Source organism: Procambarus clarkii, chromosome 17, assembly GCF_040958095.1.
Source record: "Procambarus clarkii isolate CNS0578487 chromosome 17, FALCON_Pclarkii_2.0, whole genome shotgun sequence".
Taxonomy (NCBI): Eukaryota; Metazoa; Arthropoda; class Malacostraca; order Decapoda; family Cambaridae; genus Procambarus; species Procambarus clarkii.
Window position 1 is genome coordinate 48,507,923 of NC_091166.1, and position 19,243 is coordinate 48,527,165.

Sequence of the window (19,243 nt, forward strand, 5' to 3'; positions counted from 1 at the left end):
AGATGGCCCATTTGGTACTGCCTTGGTCAGTGGAGACAAGCTGCCAAATGCTTATTATGTTGAAAGCCCTTACTGATACTTTTACCTACAAAATTGCAACCAAGCAACAAGTTGTTGGTTTGCAATAGAACCCTCTCTTATGGTGCCTATTGATTTGATTCAAGAGTTGTTCTGTTCCCACAGGATTATCTAATCTGTGAGGTTGTTTGCCTTTGCAACCCAAACTCCTATTTTTTTTACTCCTGCTTCTTTTCAGTAACTACTACTGTACTATTACTATTGCTCATTACTTCATGATGCACTTAGATCACAAGCTCATTGAAATGCAAACTAACATCAATACTCATAATAAACCTAAAACAATTATAAAGCAAGAGGGGTTATTCAGTAAATTCAATTTTAATGATAAAAGGATAGACTGGGACAAAATAAATAGGGTACTTACAAACATTCAATGGGAAATTGTTCCAAGTAATAAAAATCCCACACAAGGAATAGAACAACTGACTTCCGAAGCATATTCTTTCTTTATGCATGTTATCCAATCCCCTGAAAATATAAATGATATCAGCATAAGCATGGAAGATTTTGAAAGAAATTGATAAACCCATGTACTTGGCCCCGGGTCCAAATTCATGGAATTCAATATTTATAAAGAAATACAAGTTGCCAGTATCACAGGCACTGTGTAATGTGGCAGAAGAGCTTGTACACATGGGAGATAACAGATTGGCTTTAATCAGCAGACATAGCTCCTCTACACAATGGAGGGAGCAGAGCATTGGCTAAGAATTATAGACCAGTTGCACTTATGTCCCACATAATGAAAGTGTTTGAGAGAGTGAGCAGGAGTCAGGTCACTAGTTTCATGGAAACCAATGACCTTCATAATCCAGGCCAACATGGATTTAGAGCGGGAAGATCATGCCTCTCACAGCTACTTGACCACTATGACAAAATAACTGAGGCAATAGAAGAAAAACAAAATGCAGATGTGGTATTCACAGACTTCCCAAAGACATTTGATAAATGTGACCATGGAGTAATAGCACACAAAATGAAGTCAATGGGAATAACAGGTGAAGTAGGACGGTGGATATTCAATTTTCTGTCGAACCGAGAACAAAGAGTAACAGTCAACCAAATAAAATAGTCTAAGTGCAGTTAAAAGCTCTGTTCTGCAGGGTACAGTCCTTGCACCACTGCTTTCATTTTTATCATATCAGCTATAGACAAAAATACAAGTCACAGCTTCGTATCATCCTTTGCAGATGACACAAAAATCAGCATCAAAATTACCTCTGCTGAAGCTATTGAAAAGCTAAACACATACAGTATATTAATAAAGTTTTTGACTGGGGAGCAGAGAATAACGTGATGTTTAACAGTGATACATTTCAGGCACTCAGGTATGATAAAATTGAAGACCTTAAACAAAGTACAGGGCTCAAAACACAATCAAATGTGCCTATATTAGGAAAGCAGTATGCAAAGTATTTGGAATGATGTCTGACGACCTGATGACATCTGATGTTTAGGGAGCATAACAAAGCAATTATTGAATCAGGAAGAAAAATGATACGATGGATTACAAGAACCTTCAAATCCAGGGATCCCCAGCCCGTCATCCACAGACTCAAAAGTGATTCCATGCACCCATCAAACCCCAGATTTATCAATGACAAACGATTTACATACTCGTAACTGATTTCGTTTCAACACTTCCGGAACAAGTGCTTCACTGACGAATTTTGTTCGAACCACAACGCTATAAATGCTACTCACGTACTACAAATACAAATAATTGCCAACAGAATTTAAACACCTAACCTAACCTATGCCTATATATGCACAATATGCTAAGATACTATAATATTAATTTATATTCGAGAAAATTCCCGTTTTGAGTGAACAGCGTGTAAAAATTTATGACTACGTCTGTGGGGTCGACCGCTGGATGTAATGGACCAACCCGTCCTCGACTCAAGTCCATTACATACAGCGGTCAACCCCACAGACGCATTCATAAATTTTAACATGCTGTTCATTCAAAACGGGAATTTTCTCAAGTATAAATTAATATTAAAATATATAACATATTGTGCATATATAGGCATAGGATAGGTTAGGTTAGGTGTTTAGGTTCTGTTGGCGATTATTTGTATTTGTAGTACGTGGGTGAAGCATTTATAGCGTTGTGGTTCGAACAAAATTCGTCAGTGAAGCACTTGTTCCGGATATGTTCGAACGTCAGCAGTTGTGAGTCATGTGTAAACGGCTTTTCATTCATAAACAGGGGGTTTGGCGGGTGCATGGAATCACTTTTGGATCTTTGTTTGGAGGACGGGCTGAATGGACTGGAGTGAGGACGGGTTGTTTACAGCGTTGTGGTTCGAACAAAAGTCGTCAGAGAACAACCTGTCCTCGACTAAAGTCCATTACATCCAGTGGTCGACCCCACAGACGCATTCATAAATTTTAATATGCTGTTCATTCAAAACGGGAATTTTCTCAAGTATAAATTAATATTATAATATATTAGCATATTGTGCATATATAGGCATAGGTTAGGTGTTTAGGTTCTGTTGGCAATTATTTGTATTTGTAGTACGTGGGTGAAGCATTTATAGCGTTGTGATTCGAACAAAATTCGTCAGTGAAACACTTGTTCCGGATATGTTCGAACGTCAGCAGTTGTGAGTCGTGTGTAAACCGCTTTTCATTCATAAACAGGGGGTTGGCAGGTGCATGGAATCACTTTTGGGTCTTTGTTTGGAGGACGGGCTGCGGCTCTCAATCGAGAATCGGGGGGAGGGGGGGATATATTTAATATACCTTAACATATACTAACTTTATCTAGAAATACAACATTCTACTTGTAGGTCTTTTTGTATATATTTACTTTTCCCCAAATAAGCATTATTATTATTATTATTCTTATATTTAATAAAAATAATAAGGACCTGTCCGAAACGCTGCGCGTATTGGTGGCTTTGCAAGAATGTAAGAACAATGTTATGTGCTCTCACAACCCAATGTACCTTCTTGTATATGATTAAATAAATAAGTGAATTTAATAAATAAATAAATATATTTATAAAGTAAATAAAATCGTGAGGGGGAGGTGGTATGGTGTATATTATATATTAGCATGAGTAAACACGGCTGCGTCCAACGGGGTGACAATTGAGTATCACACAGTGTCAACACTCGGGCCCTCGACGTCAGGTTGGTGGCAGTCACTTAAGGAAGGAAACACTCAGGGCAGTGGCCGAGGGCTTCCTACAGTGTCCTGGTCAATGTTATACACCCTTTTCTGTCACTGGCCACTACATGACGTTACACACACCAGTATAATGACCACAAGCCTCGCCTGTTGTGTCCTGTACACAACCTGTCCTCCCACACACATTCTGTACCACCAGGTGTGGGGGACAGTCATATAGCACACGGTCCTTAACACAAAGCTTTGTGCAAACCGTATATATCTTTAGATTAAGATAGGTTAGCCTAGGTTAAGGTGGGTTGATAAGCTGGCAAACTATCTAGCATATAATGTGACTTGTATCTCTTATCTATATTCTATATCTGTAGTATTTACCTGAATTTTATATGAGGGCCAACATCTATTTAGTGGTCATGACTGGGACAGGAAGTCAGCATCTTGTCAAGAGGTCCTATTTTTTTCTTGAGTTTTTTCCAACCAGATTTTTTATTTTATTTTAGTTTATTTATATACAAGATGATACATTAGCCTGAATTGATCTTGCCCGAAACGTTTTGCGTAATGGTGGCTTCATTAGTACAGGTATGTGTAACTCCTGTCTCTATAATTGTCCACTACTCTTATGTTCTTTGTACACCCATTCATTTGAATAAAAATGATTATTATATTATAGATTAAGAAAGTACAGAGCATACATTGGGGGTTTAAGTGTAACATTCATGCAAAGCCACTAACACACTGTTTCAGGCAGGTCCTTAAGTTAAAGAATAAAGGCAACAGAATTTAAGTTAAATATAATAACTACATTATAAGTTGATATAATAGTTCATATTGATGAAGTTGAATGTCTTAAGTGCAGTATTAAATTGGGTGAGTGAGGTAGCACAAGGTAGGAAACAATAAGGATGAAATTAGGTACTTTTTGGTTTTACTTTTGAATAAAGTATAGGTTGGACAACTTTGTAATTCATTATGGAGTGAGTTCCATACACTGGGTCCTTTTATTTGCATGGAGTGTTTGCCCAGATTTAGCCTAATTCTAGGAATATCAGAGATACCAGTACAGTATTTATCTTTATAGTTTAAGGGTCCCCGTAGTACAGTCGGTTCGTTCTCGACACACAATCGAGAATTCTGGGATCGAATCATGGGCACATTTCCTTTCACTTAATGCCTCTATTCACCTAACAGTGAGTAGGTACTTGGGAGTTATTAAGCTTGTTATGGGGCTGCATCCTGGGTGGGGTCAGTAATTCAGCCTCGGGGGGGGCCTTTGATATAATCTACCATGTATGAATACACTCTGGCTTCCTGTCCCCCTGACACAATGAATTAAAAAAAAAATTATTGGTGTGGTGCTCATGGGTTCTATTACATCTGTCAAGGAAGAGTTTCGGATCAGGATTAACATTTTAGGAAGGTTTTGAATATGTAAACAACACAAGAGAATGTATGGAGTGTGTGTTTTGCATGTTTAGGGATTTAAACAGAGGGGCTGTGAGTTGTCTGACAACAGTTTGTTATAGTTCTGATTGCAGATTTTTGTCGAGTGATGATGAGCTTGAGGTAATTTGCAGTGGTTGAACCCCATGCACAGATACCGAATGTAAGATAGGGATAGATTAGTGAGTAGCATATAAAAGGAAAGCAGAGTGGGGAACATAATGTGATTTTAGGGGGTACTACTGTACTGTATATCAACAGTTTTGGAGAGACTTTTTGACTGTGTTGTATGTGGGTGCTGAAGTTTAGTCTCTTGTCTGTGTATAAGCCAAGGGACTTTTACCATCATTTTTAATGTTAACATTGTTTATCTGAGGTGAATTTGGTGTAATGATTTTACTTCCAAGTAAAATGTAGTAGGTTTTTTCTGTTTAGTGTGAGTTTGTTGGTTGACATCCATGAGTGGACTTTTCTGGGGGAAGCCCGGTCCCCCCAGAACAATGTCTGCACATTCCCAAGAATTCTGTGTTATAAACAACTGCACATTTCCTTGAAGCGAGCATATCCCATCAGTTAATCAACGAGTAGCCGTGGTCTAAACCAAGTCATGTGGACAGGAATATAAGGCCTTCGAACCACAGCATCCAGGCAGTCTTTTTAACATGGCAGCCAGAAGCAACATTACTTCTTAACCACTCAAATGCACAGTGTATCTTAAGATGCTCTGATAATTTTGTTTTGTTTTAATTAGGCTGTATTTTAATGTTTTTTAATGTTTTCATCACTCTTTGTGATCTGAAATGAAAATGGTGGAGTTTGGAAACATTTTAACACTAACTTTACCTGAACATTTATAAAACAACAAAAATATGTCTTTAACAATTGCACTATGAAGTTTTTGCCAAAAACAGATGCACAGTACAGGGGTTAAGAGCCTTGGTCCCACCAACTTAGTCTCTGCCTCAATAGCTGCACCTGATGACTTGTCACGACACTGTCACATTATACAACAAGCTATCACCATCTCTGCTGCCATAACACTCAACAGCTGCACTTTATGGCTCATCTTTTCCTGATGCTGTAGTAGTATATGACCACCACCACTGTAATAATTTACTTCAAATATATACTGTATCTTGTTACCATATTGTGTTTATTGTCCAAACCTGTCATTAACATTACACCTCCCTTTAAATTCTATTTGTAGTTCATTTAATTTTAGTTGATGTTTTCCAGGAATGATGTCGGCTGAACCAGACTATGGAGCTGCTCGGGCTCATCAAACACCTTCCTACAGAGGAACTTCGTGATCTTGTGAACAATGATGATAAACTTTCAGAACTTATGAAGGACTTACCACAGGCATGTTCTATTTTATATACATTTACAGACCAGTCTACTTTATTTTGTATTTTATAATGATGATCATCATTAACCCATTCCCCACTTTCATAGTGTGGGGAGGTATCAGCCAAGAAAATTTAGGGATGTGTTGGGAAAGATCATGTTTGGTAAAATGGATGATGTGCAACTCACATCAGTTAAATACCATTTGGTCTGCATAGTAACCGTTTAGTGATCACATGGGCAGACATGTTGGCTAGTGGGACCTCGATAAGTCTAATAAGTTCCTGTTCCCCAGTATTGGGAAACCAAGCCCAAAGCACTCCTCTATTCATTATTTTAGTCACACTATAAAACATTGCAGAGAAACGAGCACCATTTCATGACAAAATCATCCACAACAGCAACTAGTAATAATAGTAATAACAGAAATACTATTCAGTACAGTATTTCTGTTTACAATGTTATACAGTTGACCCATATATATAACACGCTTTTATGCAATATGTTTTTGACGTATGATTTTCATTTAGTGACCAATGATTTAAATTGTGCTCATTATTTGTATATGCTGTACATGCATTCACTGTATGCTTTCTTGTTCACTCGGAAAAAAAGACCCAAGGACTTGCTTCTCAGTCTACACACCTCCACTCTCACCAGAGCCATATTTAGTCAAGGTGAGGCCCTAAGCTATAGGATGCTATAGAGGTCATAATGGCAATTGTTAACAGAGAATGTAACAACTGAACTTGGCAAGAATGCTGCCAAGATGCATAACAGATCTGTCAGGGGAGAGGGGAAGTTGCTCCTTTACAACTTTATAAATATGCCTCTAATTATTCAGTATATACTAAAAAACAGAGCTATGAGGAGATGCTAGAGGTATTAAATACAGTATTGTATATGAAAGCTAGAAGAAAGAAGAAAGAGGTGATATGATCACTACATGCAAAATATGTAGTAACAGGAATTGACAAAGAAGAATTCTTGATACCTGGAACTTCAAGAACAAGAGGTCATAGATTCTAACTAAGGAAACAAAGCTGCCAAAAGACATTAGAAAGTTCAATTTTGCAAACAGAGCAGTAGACGGTTGAAACAAGTTCAGCGAGAAGATGGTGGATACTAAAACTGAGAGTTGTTTCAAAGCATTATACGACAGAGTACTGTACTGGGAAGATGAGATACCACAAATGTTGTTCACTCGCATCCACTCGCCTTCATAACCTCTTCCACTCTCCCATCTATTCATGCTTACACACACCCACCAACTCTAATCCACCCACTAAAACCAATTCACTGACAGAAATGTACACTATTTGAATATACTGTATTCTTATAATGTCTAACTGTTATGCCTGGGAATGTTACTACGTAGCAAGTAATTTTATGTATGAGACAGTACAATAATGAAGATAACCACACTTATAGTAACTATATATTTTCTTCTTCCCCAGATGAAGAACTTAGCAAGTGAACAAGAAATGTTACTGGCAGCTAACAAATCCTTGGCAGAATTTAATTTATCTCTCGAGCCTAAATTGTCACAGGTAATAATTTATCATTTAAATGAGTAATAGTCAATCTATTTTAAAATGCTTTATAGTGTGTTGTTCTGTACAGTAACAATTTCAAGCTTTTCAACCCTATAGTGGAAGATTTCAGAGCATTTGCATTTTAAGTTTTTATTCTGTAGTATTATATATTTTGAGGTGAGACGTCAGTCATGTTCCTGCAAAGTATTCCGCAGGGACATTAGTCTCGGGAAGTTTTGCAGGCATACCACTAGGACCTGGTTGTAGCTCACTGCTTGCTTATTGTATTAAGAATCTGTCTATAGACACTTGTTTTTTCCCTACATTTTAACACTTGTCTGTAGTGAGACATCACATTGCCTCACTATGAATTATCACTTTTTCCTCTATCGTCATCCTCACAACTATTTTCTTAGGTTGAACTGTATCACTGACTTTCTTGGAACCCATGGCATGATATATAATAAGATTTTATGTTAAGCAACAAAAAACATAAAAACTATGAAATTGTTCACAGAATTTTAAGTGCAGTTATCGCTAGGCGGGATACAGGCGAAAATTTATCTCACTGACTCGAACAAGTATGAACGAGCGGTTCATACCCTTTAGTGAACTCGTACACCAGGGCATATTTTCTAACAATTTTCACCGTACCCCGGAAAATTTGTATTCGGGTGCAATTATACACCGAGGTTCCATTGTACTGTACTACAAACACCCCCCTCCCCCCTTTTTTTTTCAGGCAAAGCAGAACCTAATCTCAAAATATGAAGAAGCTGCTAAGTTGTCTGAAGAGGTTAATGCATTGAAAGGAGAAATTGGTAAGTATATTACGTATAGTCTAGATACAATATTTTTGTGTGCACGAGTCTTCCTAAATTGAATGAACAAAATAAGTGTCGATATAATTTAAATGCTCATTTCTACGTTGCCACATGGTTGTTCCTCTAGCCAGTGCTAGAGGAACCAACAAGGCTGATGCTCACAAGCCAGACTCTCCCACTTTTAACCCTTCAATAACAAAACTTTCAAAATTGTCAAGTTAATCGAATCAGTATATGCAGAGCATGGTATGTGAAGTACTGTAGTTAGATGCCAAGCAAAAATGTCAGTGAGAGCCCAATGTATAAACAGTGTTTTGGATGTTACCAGTCTCTGGCTAGGGAAGAGACCCAGTTGGATTTATTGAGAAATCATATAAGTTAAATTTCTATGCTGATGCAGAGAGAAAGTTCAATAGCTTAAGAATATTCTTGTATGACATTGCATTGAGTGCTCTGATACCCCAGATGTTAATAAAAAATTACATTTATACCTGAAGAAAATTTCTTGGTTTATGCTGATGCATGGGCAAGTAATTCCAGGCATCGTTTATAGCAGATAGTTTTAACCCTTAAAATGCAGTCATCATCGTTTGTTGATTCAAGGTGTAATATGGTTATCCAAGTTGATTTTTAAATATTATTGTATTATTTTTATACCACAATAGCTCTACAATATATTGATATAGATATTTTGGAGATAAACAACCAACAGGACTACATATTAGGTATGCCAACAGTGGAGAAAATGAAGATAATAACAAGGGAAGAGGGGGTTGTAAATAACCCCCTATGTAATAGACGGCCATGCATTGACTATGACAAATGCAACAAAGCCGGCCAGAAAGTATTCAAAAGGGCAACTACAATGGCAAGGCAAGCAATCATTATGGTTCGAATACTATACTCGGGAATTTTAAATGCAAAATTAAGACTAGACATTTCTAGATACAATGAATGATCCTCGCTCATGTTTCATCAACTGTGTGATATAGTGTCCAGCAATTTTACAGAGCCAACAAGAGGACCTACCATCTATATTAGACCCGGTAAGTAATTAAAAAAAATGTACGAAGTCAGGAAGACTATTTAGCACCATACCTGGTGTTGAACTTTTTACGAGGTGTCCTCTGGGAATGATTAACCAAGTAGCAAAATTGGAGGGGAAACTGGTTGAGGATTGAAATGATCTACATACTTGTACAGGCAGTTCAAAACTTAAAAAAAATCTGCTTTTTACTCTAGTGGATGAACTAATTCCACACTCAATGATATACATCAGATATATAGTATTTCCTTTGAACGAGGTCCCAGTGTACACTTCTTAGTTATACAATTTGTGTTTTAGTCCCAGTGTCTCAACTTCAACTTTAAAATACTGTATACATATTATATTTGGTAAAATAAATATTATGAAGCATACGTGACAAATTAAAAAAACATTAAAATGCATTTTATTACAATATTCTATATTATTGGGAAATATAAATTTAATGTAGTTAATATGATGGTAATGTTTCTGAATGCTTTAGACATTTCTTTGGAGAATAAAACAAGTTACAGTAGTTAATCCATTTTTTAATAATGACGGTGAATTAAGTACAGTACTGCATATTTAGTTGGTAAGTGTGACTAGTGTTTCAATAAGATTGCCTTGATGCTCTCTGAGTGCTCTTTCAGCCTTCACTTTGGGAATTTCAAGTTCCCTCATAATCAACTCAACATCTTCCTTTTTAATGGAAACCTTGGCTAGCTCTTGCTCCTTTGCTAACTGTAATGAAACAAAATTAGAAAACTATGAAATACGAAGCACCATAATGCAGCTACTATGGAATAAAAATATGCATGTGATTAAGTATATGGAATTTTTTTTATAATTAGGAACCAAAAAAAAAATATTAGTTTTAAAGGGGGTAACAATATGATCGAGTAAGAGGACAAGGAAAGAAAATATAAATTACACTGCTCTTTTTTTTATACTTACTATTAATCATTATAGTACAGAAAAATGATAAAGTCTTTTTAAAAGATTTGTATGTATATGTTTCAAAGAAAAACACCTTCCAAGCTTAAAACCTATTTTAGTAGATTTACAATATTTATTGTATATAGGTACATGTTGCAATACAGTATTCAAAATTACATAGTACTGTACCTTAATTAATAAAGTATAGGCTTGAAATACTAGTGTAAGAAAACATTTGACAGTTTTTAGTGCAAAAGCTTGCAGTGACATTTTATTTTGCCACCAACTGTTAGTATTTACTGGGTTCAGGCCTGTCCTGAAATTCATAACACTTGATTGAACATTAATGATTTGTAAATGGTTTTCTACATACATTGACTTCGTGTCTAACATATTCCAGGGGCATTTATTTTATAATAAACTGCTGTTGCTTAACTCAGTCAAATGGTTCAAATAAATTATGTTGACACATTAACCACATACAGCTGACATTTTTGTTTTTGCCTGGAATCATTAAAATACAAGATGCAGAAATGTATTTTGTATTATGTTCATAGCATCAAACTTTTGCTGTAATACAGCAGTACTGTATTAAACAAATGAGCATGATACAGCAATGTATTTTTACTTCCCTCTTGGGTGAGCTCTTCGAGTAGCTAAGTTCAACCCATCCTCTTGTTTAGATAGTACATTTTGTAACTATATGGACCATCATACATATAAATGTAATGAACAATTATATTCTAGAATTTGGTACAAGCTAAAAACCAAAATTACATTTCTAGGTCTAGTATAGCATATACTGTACAGTACATGTACTATATTAGGCCTTAGGATGGTTAGGTTAAGCATTCTTTGCAACATCAGTACAAAAACTTTAATAGTTTGTCCAAATTCAGTAGTACCGATTTCTAATTGCCTTTTACATTAATATATGTATTCACCTAGTTGTATTTGTGGGGGTTGAGCTTTGCTCTTTTGGCCCGCCTCTCAACTGTCAATCAACTGTTTACTATTTTTTTTTTTTTTCCACACCACACATACACACCCCAGGAAGCAGCCCATGACAGATGACTAACTCCCAGGTACCTATTTACTGCTAGGTAACAGGGGCATTCAGGGTGAAAGAAACTTTGCCCATTTGTTTCTGCTTGCTGCGGGAATCGAACCCGCGCTATCCACCAGGCCCCCATGTATGATGGTCCTTATCGTAACTATAAAGACTATTTAAACAGAAGGATGAGCTGCCAAAGTAAGTGTTCCAAGTACTAAAGGCACTTCAAACTATGTCGAGTTTGTGAACTATATTGTACTATAAACAGTGCTGGTATAAATACCATACCCTTTACTAGGCCACCTCAAGTTCCATAACAAATTCTGTTTTTCAGGAAGTGACAAAAAAATTTAGTTTTTTGTTTTGCAACTGGATAATGCATTTTAGTGCCATCTAAAGTACAGTACAGTATTAATAACGACATTAATGACACATCTTGGCATCATCGGAATGCTAAAGCATTTTAATTTCTTTGTAACAATTTTATACTGAACTGTGCTTCAGATAAGCAACATCTTTTCCAATTTGTTCCTTGCATAGTCTTGAATAATTAAACTTAACCTTGCCTAACCTAACCCTTGTCTCTCACTATGATTAAACTTGCCTTCACTCACGATGCTTGATCCAAACCTTTTCTTGCCATTACTAACCTTGCCTTGCCATTATTCGCCTTGCTTAGTTTAAAATTGTCATTACTCGTCATGCTTATCCTAACTTTGTCTTGCCATTACTCGCCTTGCTTAGCCTAAACCTTGTCGTCATTGTTTGCCTTGCTTAACTTTGTCTTGTAATTACTCACCTTGCTAGCCTAACCTTTGTCTTGCTTAGCCTTATCTTGAATTGTCTTGCTTAGCCTAACCTTGACGTCTTGCTTAGCCTTACCTTGATGTCTTGCCTAACCTTGACTTGTCTTGCTTAGCCTTAACTTGCCTTGACTTGACTTGACTTGTCTTGTCATGCTTAGCCTAACCTTGTCTTGCTTAGCCTCACATGGTTCACGTTGCCTAGACTTGCCTCGCCATGACTGGCCTCACCTAGCCTCGACCACTCAGTACGGGCAAAACGCGGATAAAAGGGTTGACAGGTGACTGGGGGCCACAACCAACGCCTCGGTAGCAGAACATACCTTGTTTGCTTCATCTTGCCTTTTCACATCATTAATCACCGACATGAAATTGGCATCGGATTGATTTCCTTCTCTTCGGCATAATTGGTGACTCGCTCGAGGTCAGCTGCTCCGCTGTCGTGTTTTGGCACCTTCTTTTCCTTGCTCTTGGTCTCGACCTCGTCTTCCATTTCGTGGTTGTCGTCGTGGGACATGGTGAGAGTGGGAGAGCTGTGGGAGAGTTGTGGGAGTGAGAGTGGGAGCGTGGCGGCGGCTGCTGCTGCTGCTCTTGTTTACTCTCCCCCCCCCCCCCCAGCTCTTCTCCCTATACACCTTCTCCAATTTGTATCATCATTTATTGTATGCTACTTACTGCTTCGCTGCATGATACTTGTAAAATTATGTGTAGAAAATTTGAAGTTGTGTGAATGTAATTTTAAACGGGGTATGGAAGTTAGGAGCGGAGATGAGGGAATCCAGCAAGATGTACTGACACGGAGCTATAATGACTAGAGTGTGAGGAACGGCTAAAGTTCGACCATATGTGGCCGCCATATTGGAACACCTATGTTAGGAGCTCTATAGGCCTCACTTATAACCCAAATACTTAGATTAAATGCTTATATTGTTTAACAAAAACAATGAAACACATGTCATTAGTTAAATAATGTAATTTTTAACTCGACATTGACTCAAACTGACCTACAAACTGAATTTGTATTTATTTATTTAAATGACAACATATGTTATTTGAAAAAATGCTAATTATTTATATACTTTTGCAAAACCATTAACAGGCATAATATCTTCAAGCTAACAAAGTACTTAAGGTATACATACAGGGAATTTGCCATTATTTATAAGTTACAAGGTGAAAATCAGCCAATATTAAACAAATTGTTATGGTTGAGGGTTTGGCCTCTTTCTATACTGATTCCATTTTTGTATCTTTTTGGTGTCTGACCCTCTCACAATTTCTGTTGAACCAATCCTGTTTCCTAGTTCTGCATCTGTTTTCTTATGAGTCATTTTGCCTTTTATCATACAGTATATTTCACAAAACTTGACATACATCTCATTTACTTCTTTGCCTAATAGCAAGTATTTCCTATCAAATTCCTTAAAATACTTTCTAGGTTCCCCCATAATATCTTTTTAAAAATCAGGTTTTTTAACTGCTTCAACTTCCTCATTCTCTTCCAGATTATATCACACTGTGTACTTTATTCTCAAAACGACATGGTCATTTTACCCAAGGGGGAAAGGTACCGAATGCCAAATATATCTTCTTTTTTCCTGGTGAATATCAAATCCAACGTTGCAGGAACATCCCCTCCATCCCCTACCTCGGCCACTGGTACATCCTCTTTATTTTCCTGAGGGTAATTAGTGCCACAAGTCAGAAAAGCGAACAAGGTGGCATCCAGAATGGGCATTTCATAATACTCAATGCTCTATTTTTCTATGTGATATTCTAGCCCATTTCAGCAGTTTTAAATTGCAGGTCATTTATCAGTATGCATGCCATCAACATGTGCCCTAGCTATTTAGAGCAAAGTAAGATGTAATTTTGTATTGCTTTGTTGCAGATTCCACAAGTGGGCAGTACTCTGCTGATACGCTCCAGGCCTTGTTACAGACTGCTGCACATGAGATTGAAGAAGAAACTGAGGTAAATGCCTTTCAGTGCTTTAGCAGCTTTCAACTTACTCAGCACTTATAAAACTATAGCTGGACTGCTATAGTGCCATGTTATTTTTGAGGTTATAATTATGTATTTTGTGTCAATGTTCAGAAATGAATGCTCTATAGCTTATGCATGTGTTGCTGAATGTATGAGCATTTATAAACATGTTGTCATTCTTCATATATAAATAATAATAAAAAAAATACCATGGAAATGTGCACATATGATTGTTCTAGCTGTATCAAGAAAGTAAAAGATACTTGCAAACTTTATCTTCTGGAAATTTGCTAAGTAAATGTATGAATCTACAGAAAGCCTGCACCACAATAAGTTTTGAAAAACATTTACGGGTAGTCATATCTGAGGGGGAAGAGGGGCTTCCTTCAGCGACTTCCTGAGCTACCCACCTGAATATTAGAGAGCCTTAGGCACTCCACCAGGCTCTTTTTAAATCAGGAGTGGCTACCTCGGCCACTGGTACAACCCTTCATATTCAACTCTTCTCCTCATATTCATCCCTCTTCCCCTTATACTCATCCCACTTCCATCATGCTCATACCTTGTATGAGTATGTCATCATCCATCCATTCAAATATGGATGTCATCCATTTTTGGAATGGCGATGGTAGTAAACACAGGAATGAGAATGGGTAAGGGCAGATGCTTTCTTCTCTGAAAGGGTTTCCCTCAATATCTCCCCAACCTACCCATCTGGAGTCCACCAAACGCAGGTATAACACCAGGTGCTAATGAATCACGAGTACCTATTAGAGACTAGGCCCAATATCTGGCTCCCCCCTCAGTTAAGGAATAGGGCAGTGGGGGATACAAGATTACCAAAGGAAAATGCACACAATTTGTGACACGGTCAAATAATGTACACACTCATTGTCTAAGTCTGTCCACTAGTTGGCTCCTCTTTTGGCACTAGATGGCAGCCCTGCTGACTGAATGGTCTCGGGCAGCTACCCCAGCCATTCATGGATCTTGTGCACTATGATGCAGTCCTCGTTCTTCCATGCTCTATGGGTACCAACTTTTCTGCTATGCATTGGCCATCCCTTGAACTCTCTATCTTTGTTCTTTCATTGGATTTTTGTTTTTATGCCAACCTGTTGCTTGTGCCTTCATCACTTGTTCACCTCTGCTGTATGTAGCCAGAGTTGCCTTCTCTGGATGTCACTGATGATGCCCCTAGTTTTGCCTGGGCTTCATTTTCTCTTCCATACTTTTATCCCCTTCTATTTCTGAGGGGTGGGTTTTTTTCAGGTGCTCAGGGTACTGGGCTCTGCATTCCCACCTTTGTACTGAGTTTTTTGTGGCCGGAAGAATCTGTAATGGCTGCAGAAGAGCTGAAAGACAGGGTGGAACATGCTGGGAAGACAGACTTGAACAAGAAAACACTGGTAGGGCACCACAATTATTGCAGCCAATCAGTACTTTTAATCAGTCTTTACATGGCTAATTGAGCAGAATAATGTGAAACAGAAGTGATGATGGGGGGGTGTTGTGCATGCATATGTTAGGAATGTGAAGAGGCTTTGCTATTTTAATTTTTGTTTCACTTCCGAGACTAACATGTTACCTTTTTATTCCTTTACCATCCCAACCCATTTACAGTTTTATTACCTGTATATATTTATACTACATTTAGATGCATATATTTTTCAGAATTTGGTCCAGTCATTCCTTGACAAAGAACATGATGTAGATGACTTTTTGTCTAAATTCCTTTCGAAGAGGAAGACTGCGCACTTAAGGCGGATCAAGGCAGAGAAAATTGAGGACATTTTAAACAAGCAAAGTAGTGCACACAGCTCACCATACCCTTCTCAGCCTTCCACTGGTGGTGGTGTTGGATATGGAGCCAATCAGTGGTCATCACCATACCCACACAGCCCATGAATATGCCCATGCCTGGGTACCACTAAGTTTGTGGGTAAAACCTACTAAAATAAAATGTGGTCTAGTTTTTAAGTTCCTTGTGGTGATCAACATTGTTATAACTCATGGTGAACAACCTTGTCATTGTTATTTTCCATCATGTAAACAGCATGGAACCCTTTGAATAATGAGTAATTTTTTTTTTTGGGGGGGGGGGGGGGATGGAGGGAGGGAGAGCAATTTTTAAACTGTAAAAAAATATCATATACTGGTCATAGAAAAACTGTTTTTTCATAAATATTGTATGTCAAAGGTAGTAGCATGATAATCTTCATATGAATACTGTATACTGAAATATACAGTAATGCTAAAATGCCACTTTGTGTGTGTGTGTAGGAATAGATACAGTCAAGCATACACACTTGCCTACACACACAACCATGCACCTGTAAACAAGTGTGAACTTGAACAATACACAAACACCACCCCCGCCCTCACACATAAATACAGTATAGTACAGCCATGAATAGCCTAACCAGTTTTAATATTTGGGCCCTAGGCCTAAATCCCAACATAAAATAACATACAAACAAATGCATGAACAGTTGCACATACATAAAACAATCACTGTATCTTGCGCTAACCTGCTAACTACAAAGTTATCGTAAATTACCTACATACAATACAGAAAATACTTGATACAGATGTTCAGTAAGGCAAATTAATTACAGGTACATATGATGGGCAATTGTTTTGGTACTGCAAAGCCTCGTTTTTACTTCATATCTTTATGATTGGTTTCAAAGCACGAAGTTGATAATACATAAGGTTTTAAGGTTCAACAAAACCCAAGTTGTTCATAGTGCATTGTTTTGCATGTTTGAATATGGAATGTGTAACAAGACATTGTTTCTCATTCCTCAAGTCTAACTTTACAATGTAAGTGTAAATTATTGTGCATGTTGAGAATATACTATATCTTATTGCAATTGAGACGTGGTTTTCTAATACATTAACCAGATAACATTTGTTTTTCCTAGAACTTTTAATTCCCTATTTGTGCTGATCAAATGTGTGCCTAATTATTTTGAGATACAAAACTAGAGTAGCAGTGTTGTTATACAGGACACAGAAGTCTATGAAGTACAGTATAACAATACTACCATCATGTAGTGACCTTCAGTCACTTCTAAATGCTAGTTCACCTGGATATTACTGTATGGTATATGTTTTACTTAATATTTTATGGTGAACAATGTGCAGCAGTAAATGTCCACTGTTACAGGAATTACAGACTGACAGACTACTAAGTACACTGGCAAATCATTCATTCTTTGCTTTGGTAAACTACAGGGTATGTATAGTGAATAAATGATAATACTGTATATACTGAAAAGTATTGTGATACACCACTTTCCAGATCAGCAAGACTTGTTATACTATACAATTTTATACTAGACAGGTTAATTGTTCTTTAGTGTTATGATCATGTTCTGTGTTGATAAGTTTATAACTGGCATGGAGCTGTTCTTAACTAAAGATTTCATTGGCAAATATTTGATGAGATGCAGTATATATATATCCATAATTATACATACTGGTAAGCTTAAAATGCTAATTATATAAATTTATAATACTGTAGAAAATACCACTTAGAGACTTTTACAAGCAAAACATTATCTTCATTATGAGGGTTATCAAATGTAACATCATCAGGTCTTAATGCCTACAAGGAAACGTAACCTAGACGAGGAATTACATTTTAAAATGTACTTTTTTTTTAACAATTTGACATTCATCACCAGTAGCATTTCTCAGTACCAAATTACCACCTTTCCATAATACTGTACTGACTTTAAATTTAATAGTTTCCAAATTTAAACATGATTTTCCATTAGCATGGCAACTATAATGATAACCTCTCATTTGATTTGATTTATAGCGTCCTAACATTAGTTTATTGTAGCTTTATAAACTCCTTACTGCATATGCACTTGTGTATAACAATCATTTTGCCCATTTGAAAATTTGCCAACAAATTATGTGCATAATTGTGGTTTAACAAAAACATGCTGGGCTTTAAAACTGCCCTTATAAATTGTCACTATCATCTCTACTATCAAATTTTGTTTAACACTGCCGTACAATACTGCACTCTAATTTGTGTGTTTATGTTCAGTGGTGCTGCAGATTTTACACACTTCTTCCTATTGTTTTCTTCTTTGATATGTTTGGCATCCTTAAAAATCATAAAAATTAATCATTAGACGTGTATAGAATATTCAGCTATCAGTCACTACAATTCATTTGAACAACAGAAAATTTCAGTATTGAATTAGTTCTGTAATAACTACTAGAAAAATATTAATTGTAGAATGTTTTATTCCTCATGTCTGGCTTCTTTTGATCTTCATAGTCATTTTTCCATGTTAGTAAGCAAATACCTCTCAGTATCTCTGATTAACAAGACAAAATATAATTTGCAAAAAATATTTTGTAAATTATAATATTTTATTTTTGGCAAAATATAATTTGCAAAAAAAGTCTACTCTTAATGTTTCTTTATAGCATTATGAACATTTCATACTCTATATTCAACCAAGAGTAATCATGTCTACAAATGCAGTTTATGGGTTCATATTTAATATTACATATCCAGGTATTAAGTTATTAAACACTCAGAAGTTTTGTAATCAACTTAATATTTGGCGCACAGTTCATTAATTCATATTTATATTCTGTTGCCTGTGAATATGATTTAATGCTGTATGTTATACAAATTCTCGTATATTAAAACTTTAGAGAACATATTGCTCAAATTTTACAAAACTTGCAGACACAGGCAGTAAAATGTTAACAAAACATAGTACTGTACAGTATAATTATGGTTTCACAACAGTTTGACTGTGCTGATTCAAAGGGGGTATGAATTGTTGTAAAAATTAGTCATGAAACAAGGCCACATATTTCTTGTACAGCAGAATTAAGAATATATAATAGCTGATACTCTAATAACAATGTTAAAGTTTTTATATAATGTAGCTTAAATAAATTCTGTATAATATAGTGGGTGTGTAATAACTAAATCTTTTCAATCCTTTCATAAGGTAAGTAAAATCAGTCTACTAAAGAGATGCATATATGGTACTTAGTCAAATGCAACTCTATTTTCACA

At 36.5% G+C, this 19,243-nt stretch overlaps 1 protein-coding gene and 1 pseudogene across 1 annotated transcript; one reads left to right on the top strand and one right to left on the bottom strand.

The window, feature by feature from the left end:
• The first annotated feature begins 3,286 nt into the window (after positions 1-3,286).
• Positions 3,287-19,134, top strand: LOC138349692 (vacuolar protein sorting-associated protein 37B-like). Its single transcript, XM_069325986.1, has 6 exons — positions 3,287-3,425; positions 5,906-6,031; positions 7,474-7,566; positions 8,294-8,372; positions 14,087-14,169; positions 15,856-19,134. Exons 2-6 carry the CDS (start codon positions 5,930-5,932, stop codon positions 16,087-16,089), a joined length of 591 nt encoding a protein of 196 aa, XP_069182087.1. The 5' UTR covers positions 3,287-3,425; positions 5,906-5,929; the 3' UTR covers positions 16,090-19,134.
• On the bottom strand, positions 9,935-12,822 carry LOC138365548 (huntingtin-interacting protein K-like; annotated as a pseudogene).
• Positions 19,135-19,243: the final 109 nt, after the last annotated feature.